General features: G+C 45.5%; 1 protein-coding gene across 1 annotated transcript in view; it reads right to left on the minus strand.

Moving 5' to 3' along the window:
• SPTBN1 (spectrin beta, non-erythrocytic 1) overlaps positions 1-7,555 on the minus strand; it is a 185,075-nt gene that overhangs the window by 17,907 nt on the left and 159,613 nt on the right. Inside the window, exons 20-28 of the mRNA XM_023532837.1 lie at positions 7,259-7,281; positions 6,574-6,883; positions 6,014-6,103; positions 5,556-5,837; positions 4,752-4,882; positions 3,446-3,650; positions 2,504-3,060; positions 2,226-2,236; positions 1,522-1,691 (exon numbers count right to left, since the gene is read on the minus strand). Of these exons, the coding sequence (XP_023388605.1) occupies positions 1,522-1,691; positions 2,226-2,236; positions 2,504-3,060; positions 3,446-3,650; positions 4,752-4,882; positions 5,556-5,837; positions 6,014-6,103; positions 6,574-6,883; positions 7,259-7,281 (1,779 nt within the window). The remainder of the gene's footprint in view (positions 1-1,521; positions 1,692-2,225; positions 2,237-2,503; positions 3,061-3,445; positions 3,651-4,751; positions 4,883-5,555; positions 5,838-6,013; positions 6,104-6,573; positions 6,884-7,258; positions 7,282-7,555) is intronic.

Consider the following 7,555-nt stretch of genomic DNA (forward strand, 5'->3'; position numbering starts at 1 on the left):
ATGACACTGACCCCAACTACACAAAAGGATTTTAGGTAGTGGTAAGTAAGGAAAAGAAGTTCCTGCAAAAGACGCAAAGAATCATCAGTGGGGTTTCTTTTCCATGGTAAATGTGATGTCCATGTTCTAAGAGACTTTTGGAAATATTAACTATGGCTCAGGTATAACCCAAATCACAACGAGCAAGTTCCTAGAGAATTATTTGAAAAGCAAATCTCCTATATAACTAACAAATCTTTCCAAACAAGCAAAAAAACAAAACAAAACAAAACAAAATAAAACAAAACAAACTTTTCTGTGCCTCTGACTGTTTTAAATTTGCTCTTACAACATAAAAGCAAGGTAGAAAAGGATAGCAAAAGTAAAAATTCCCACAAGTTAACTACTGATCTGAGGAATCACTGAAGACCATCATTTGGTGCAAATATCATATTGTTTCCTCATGTCCTACCACCCTGTAAAGAGCAGAGAATGGCGGTGAATCAGGATGGCAGCAAGAGTAAAACCAGCCGAGGAGGAAACACCACCAGCACTGGAAGCCTGCACCGAGAGCCTTCCCTTATGCTCTGTTATAATAAACCTGGTTGAATTAATAACTGCAGGAGGGACACATACGCTTTCACAGGTGGAAATGGCCTACCCTCGCGGGTACGGCGAGGTGGAGGATGTTGGGCCTGCGGGAGTGCATTCCTGCCCTGGATGTTGCTAGACCTTCGACGGGCTCCCTCATCCCTCTGAGCCTCACGAAGCGAAGGGATTTAATGACAAAACGAGGAAGCAAATCACTTGGTATATATATACCTGAGGATTCCCTCACAGACATCTAATGGCTCCTGTCATCCAAAGTAAGTGTTGTCTGTAGACTTTGATCACACAGGCTATTAGTAAATGAAGATTGAGTATATCTTCCCCCGTATGTGCATATTTTTAGTTACACGTTTTGTACATGTATGGCATTACTAATACATTATGTGCTTTACATAAAACAGGAAGAAATTTAAAAATATAAAACAGCCACAGATACCAGTTTCTCTTTAAATTCTAGAAATAAATGACCTTACAGGTGCAGAGTAAAGACCCGCTGCTGGTAAAGTATTCCAGCTCCATCTCTAGGCATTCTGAAAGTTCCCCTAAGCTCCGGTTGTCTAACGATGGTTAGACGACAGTCACAGAACTCTTACTATAGCACATGTTTTGCAAGCATCATCTCAATTCTCAATGTCACGGAACTGAAGTTGAGAGAAGTAAATTTAACTTGCAGCAATACAGAGCGGTGGGTCCTAATTCACACCAGAGTCTGCCCCTGCCCTAACCGCACATCTGGACCGCATCATCACGGTCCCTTAGGCATTCATATGGTGCTCCAGGACCTCTTGTGCAGTGAAAGCCTTTGAACACGAAGCTGACAAGCTTTTGAATGGCAAGTCTTCACACAGAGCTGCAAAGACCACCAGCTCTGAAGGAAAGACTGGAAACCATACAATGTGTGGTGGGCTCTTTTAGATTATGCATGATGCAGACCCTTAGCCACTCCATGTTATCACTTTTAAATATCCCCTTGACACCTTCCACCTCCTTGGTGGAAAAGCTGTAGCACTCCATCTGAATGGAACTCCAGCTGTGAGCTCCCGCTGCTTCTACAAGTGGCAAATCAAGGTGAACTGAGTGGACAACGGCAGTGAAGGTAGACCCTGTAGAGAAGCAACCCCAAAGCACAGCAAAGAATGGTAAAGACGAGGCAAAGATCAAGGGTCAGCCCACTGCTAAATCTGGGCTGCCTGATTTGTATAAAGATTTACTGGCACACAGCCATGCCTTTATTTTCATATTGTCTGTGGCTGCTTTATGCTGTAGTGGCAGAGCTGTGTAGTTGCAGCAAGGATCAGAGGTCCTACAACGATGAAAATATTTAATATCTGGGATTTACAGAAGTTTGCAAACCCCTGCACTAGATTATCAGTGTGCTCCTAACAGACAAGAACAAAGCTCCTGATTTTTTTCGGTGCTGTTATCTTTAATAAAACTGGGTTTTTCTCTAGGACCATGAAATGTAGGGGGGAAAAGGATACAATTTATTTTTCATCTAAAAAAAAATATATTAAAAAAATGAGAAAAACTACAGAACCTAGAGAGCGACTTACAGAGTGATTATACTACAGATTCTTCCTGGTATATTGTCACCACTTCGTCAAACATCTTTTAAACAAAGTCTTAGCATTAACTACGCTGTTTTACGCTGGGGGTGAAAAAGACCAGGCATAGTAGAATGTTAGAATCTTGTTTTACCTCTTTTCAGATATCTAACTCAGAACTTGGTTGATGGAAAATAATAAGGCATTATTTTGGAAATTATTCTGGATGCACATGCTAACAATAACACAAATTCCTATTGAGAAGACCTATAATTTGCAAGTATTTGTGTGTCCATTTGGTTTTTTTATTTTAATCATGAGGATGTTCATCTAACAACGTCTGCAAATGTGACAAACATAACTTTATGGACTAATAACTTCTCCCAAATGCAGCATTATACCAATGTGTGTGCACGCAGACACATGCATTTAATTTCAACCATTCTTTGAGGTGCATTTTGAGAAGCCAAGGAACGGAAAGATTCTCAGAGATGCACAAAGACTCTCTATGGAAAGAAAACCTCCCACCACCCTGGGCAGCTCCCCCACCCACCTGAGTGCCCAGAGCCTGGATGTCGTGCTCGAATGTGGTGTGCATTCTCTGTAAGGTCTCCACTGTGTTCTGATCTCTCCCAAGCTCCTCAGGGAGTTTCTTGTGCTTGTCCTGTATGCGTCCAAAGATCTCCTTGGCATCATGGTAGAACTTATGCAGTTCATAGGAGGCAGCGAGAATCTGCGTTCTCGTGTCAATGAGCTCCAGCAGGTCAGCCCAGGCTTCGTTGAGCCCGTCCTTCCACTCGGCAATGGTGGCAGCATCCGAGTGCCCAGAGTTGATGAGTTCATCTGCCATGTGATTGACCGTGTCCACGCGCTCCTGCCCAATGTTCCCTGTGTCTCGAGCAAATTCCCGGAACCGTTCTTGTAACATCTGAAATGGAGATGAGCGTAAAGACATCAATGAGACTATTATGAAGATTTTATTTCTTGATCACATGAATATCTTTTGGAAAAAAATAAGTAGTATGCATGACTTGACAGATATTAGCTCTGAAACGTCTTATCAGGCTTCCTTCTTATTTGCAGCAGCCAAGCAAGCCGCTGGGGCTCCATCCTCTTTTACTACTGGAGAAGGGGGTCCACAGAGGCTAAACAGCCTAAGTCAAGGTTGCCCAGTGATAAAAATGGAGTTGAAACTAAATCCCATGACCTCTGATTTGAGTCCAAGGCGTTTTATCTGCTCACAAGGAATGCAAATGACATTCCACACCCACAGCTCATTGCACAACCGCTCAGGCTCTGCCTGGAGTACTTGCCGTGACATGCTCGTAGTCTTGTCCCAATTCATGGGACCCTGCGACCACCTCCCTTTCCGCGATCCACTGCTCCAGGTCGTCCACCTCCCGGTTGAGCTGGAACAGCCTGTGTCTCTCATCTAGCTTGCCTCTCCTCTCTTCAGCGAGGTCTTTCAGACCTGCGTACAGCTTATCCACTTTGGACTGCCGCATGCTAATGCGCTCACTGAAAGTGGAGGAGGGCAGTAGGGGGGAAAAAGACCTTAAATGTCAAATTTCCTTCAGGGTGAAAACAAATGAGGTGGAAATGCCAAGAGAGCCTATTATACAAAATTTCTTGAAGGGAATTTCTGGTTAACCTATTGGGCCTAAAAAACTCTAAAGTTTGACTTCAACTTCAAGTGATGAAGAGCCAACATGCAAACAAAACAGTAATTGAGGCTGAAGGCCATCCTGCCTGGTGGTGGAGGGAGGGGAGAGGCGCTAACTCTGCTCCGCTGGCTCTACAAGTCAGGGTTTCCTCTGACAGTACATGTTAAGGCCAAATCCAGGAGCCGCCTTACGTTCTTGGGTACCATGCTGCCAAAGGGACAAATGATATCCTCGTCTAGCACACACCTTTACCTGGCTCTGGGCTGTATGCACTTCCCTGCCAGGAGAGCCCTGATGTTCCTGTTTTGTGGGTCCTGGGTGTGCTGTGTTCTTGTCCCTCCCTCTCACTTCCCCTCAGTATGACTGTCTTAAACAGGGATGCAAACAGACAGGGCCTGTCGATGCCTATCCCTAGGGACCAGGAAAGTCACTTTCCATGGAATCCTGACCACGAACACCCGAAAGACCCCCTACACCAACACAGCTGTTGACCTCATCTGCAACTTGCCCTGGATATTGCACAAAGCTGATCCCCTTCCTTTCTAAATCATAAAAGGCAGCTACATACACAGAAAGCCTAAAATGACTGCCACTGGAGTTAATACAGTAATGTAGTATGTAGATGGGAGACGTACACACTCACTCATTTCTAATTTTTATTTTTATTTCTAAGGGGTTCTAAGGACCTGATGTGTAAGACTAGGAGGTGGTATCATGTGGTTCTTCTTGGGAGTCCTTTTATTTTATAGGTCCATGTATTCTTGTCTCCCACTGCTCTTAAAACTAGTAATTTTCTAAACTCAAGATTTTTTCAACCCAAGGTATAGATGCTTTGATGATCTGTATCTGTGTAAATCAATCCATACTTTTGACTCATGACACCAATAATCTTTCAATAGGGCCTTGACTATAGGAGATATTTAGCCTGGTCTCACCTTTACAAAACGGCACTCACCTTTCAGGATGGCTGTCGGCCACCAGGGCCCGGCTGGTCTTGGAGAGCTGATGCACCGTCTCTGCATAGTCCTCCACGGCTTGTTCCAAAATCTGGTGCTTCTTCAACATGGAGACGGCACTCTGCTCATCCTGCAAAGAGAGCGGACTGTCACAACCACAGCCATCCCCTCCAGCCCAATACCACCTTAAAGAGGGATAGAATGACAGTGTGGTGGGGCAGGAGGATCATCGAAAAGAAAAAAAAAAAAAACAGAAGTATGAGATGCGCAGTGGAACACACAGGCATTTCAAGAGCGTCAATATGGACTGGACTGTGGGAAGACTCTGTGAAAGACCAATATGAGGAGACTGAAGAATGACTGAGACCCCTCTGCAGTGTGAAGCAGAGCTGAGGGACACCAAGTATATACTGGCTGACTGAAAACTCTTCACAGTTTAACAGATATGTACACGACAGCCTTCTGGAAACCTAAAAATACATCCAATTTGTCTCAAAAGCATCTCATATGTTGTAAAAGTTAGGCAATCCTATAACTAGAGAGCAAGAAGGACTCTGGCAAATTTCTATTAAAAAAAAAAACGGGGAAGACCGACTGTTAATGACACATCGGCATTCAGACAAGAAAGTTCTGTCAAGGGGAAACCACGGTCAGATTTTAGCGACCTCTGTCATGCACCATGGTGCCCCCATAATACTCAAAAGACAACAATGAGATGTTTCACACAGACACAGGCACCAGCAGAAAACAAGTTCGGGGGCTGCGTCTGAGGCTCCTCCGGAGCCAGAACCCTCCTCCCTCACCTTGGCCTTCTCCTCAGACATCATGTACAGCTCCTGCTCACTCATCCACGCCTCGGCTTCGGCCGCGTCGAAGTAGTACTGCTGGGCCCTGTGCGCCTCCTCGAGCCGCCTGTGGCGCTTCTCCGTCTCCTCGATGAGGAGGCTCCACAGCTGCTTTAGGTCGGCGAGCCTCTGCCGGATGGCCTCCGCACTCGGGCTGCTGCTGTCGCTGATGATGTTCTGGCTCCTCTCAAAGATGTCATCGATGCGAGGCTGGTGCCCCTGGATTTCTTTCTGGAGGGTCTGTGGGAGCAGGGAACACACACAAAAGGCTTGCTAAACTGCAACAACACACTGTTTACGCCAAGCTGTGAGGGCCAAGGAGAAATCGTAAGCCTTCAAAGCTCTCTCATGTTCTCTGTTTTATAATCTGGAGCAGTTACTTGTCAGACTGAGCTAGCCCAAGCAGAAACGCTTACCTGATTTTTCTTTATTAACAGCTGCACAGTCTGGAGGTTGTGGCCATGATCCGTGGAAGTTGCCAAAGGCATCCTCTCTCCAACCCATAACTAGAGAGAATTAGAAATAAGTGGTCAGGACCGCTCAAAAAGAAGAAATATTTGACTCAAACAAGTACAGCAGGGGACAACAGAGAGGCCAGCTTGAGAGAGTGAGTGTTCGATCCCCCCGGGGAAGAGCCGCCGAGGAGCCAGCCCTTCTCCCACAGGGCGAGGGCTAGTCTCCCACACCTTACTTCATCCTCAACGCTGGGCTCGCTGTGAGTCCTCATTCTTTATTTTTGAAATGACTCCTCTTGGGGCACTAAAACACTAGAATATCTTTAGAAAACCAGACGGAAAAATGGAGTTGCATTTCACGTGAGAGGGAGAAAGAAGCCTGAGAATACATCTATCATGAGCTTTGACAGCTCAGCTTGGCAACAAAGTGAGTCAGGCAGAGAAGGGAGAACACGGGCTTCCAGGAAGGACAGGCCAGGAGGTTTATGAAAACGCCACTTGTGTGGCGAGGGTCTACTCACAATCTCGTCCTCCACATCCCTGTTGAACTGATGGATCTCTTTGGAGGCCAGCAGGTTATGCTTCCTTTCACTCAGGGGCTCCAGCAATTCCATGAACTTGGTCTGCACCGTGAGGCGCTTGCTGTCCACCTCGTCAGTGCTCTTGCCCTCCTGGCTCAGAGCCTGGGCCTGGCTCTGGAGCTCCTCGATCTCCTTCTTCCGCACCTCCATCTGGTTCTCCAGCATCTGAGGGCAGGAAACAGACCAGATTTCACACCAGAGACGAGGGGAACACAGACGGTCCCCATAAAATGTTTGGTTTTGGCACTGGCTAAAATGGAAGACTGAAGAATATAAATTTATACAGTGGACAGCCTATGAAATGGTTCCTAACATCTATCAAACTATCAATTAGCATTTTGCTCCATCAGCCAATTTAAACAAAATCCCTTTCCAGGATTTTTAAATTTGAGAGCAACAGTCAAGTTTATCCAGGACCTTGGGAGGGAAATAACAGGGAAAGAAGAATTAATTATGGGGAAAGGACAGTTTTCATCTGCTTGTTCAGAAGCCATAACAATGCTGGAAACCAGTTTAGGGAAGGAGTAAAGCCTTGAGGTCAGTTCTTTTAGGCAAGAAGGATAGCTAATGTTATCATCTTCCCTCAGTGTATTCACTCAGAACGCTAAATAGTCTTTTTACATACTTGGATAATCGGCTGAAATCATGCTGTTTATTGACATGAAAAAAACGAGTAAAATGGAAAGCAGAGGTGTCTCACTCTGGAAACATCACACCGAGAAGACTGCATACTCTGACAGCTTGGAGACAAGGGGGCCGCATCTGGGAACAAACTGGCTCCCTTTGTAGGTAGGGGAGGTAAACAGCTATGACGAAAAACCACCAATGAAAAACACTCGTTGCCTAACACCTCATGACCTGAGGAGCAGAGGGACCAAATCATTTAGCAAAGGAAGAGTAGGTGTCACTCCAGATGAAGAAA

This window comes from Pteropus vampyrus, unplaced genomic scaffold (genome assembly GCF_000151845.1).
Source record: "Pteropus vampyrus isolate Shadow unplaced genomic scaffold, Pvam_2.0 Scaffold91, whole genome shotgun sequence".
NCBI classification, from domain to species: Eukaryota; Metazoa; Chordata; class Mammalia; order Chiroptera; family Pteropodidae; genus Pteropus; species Pteropus vampyrus.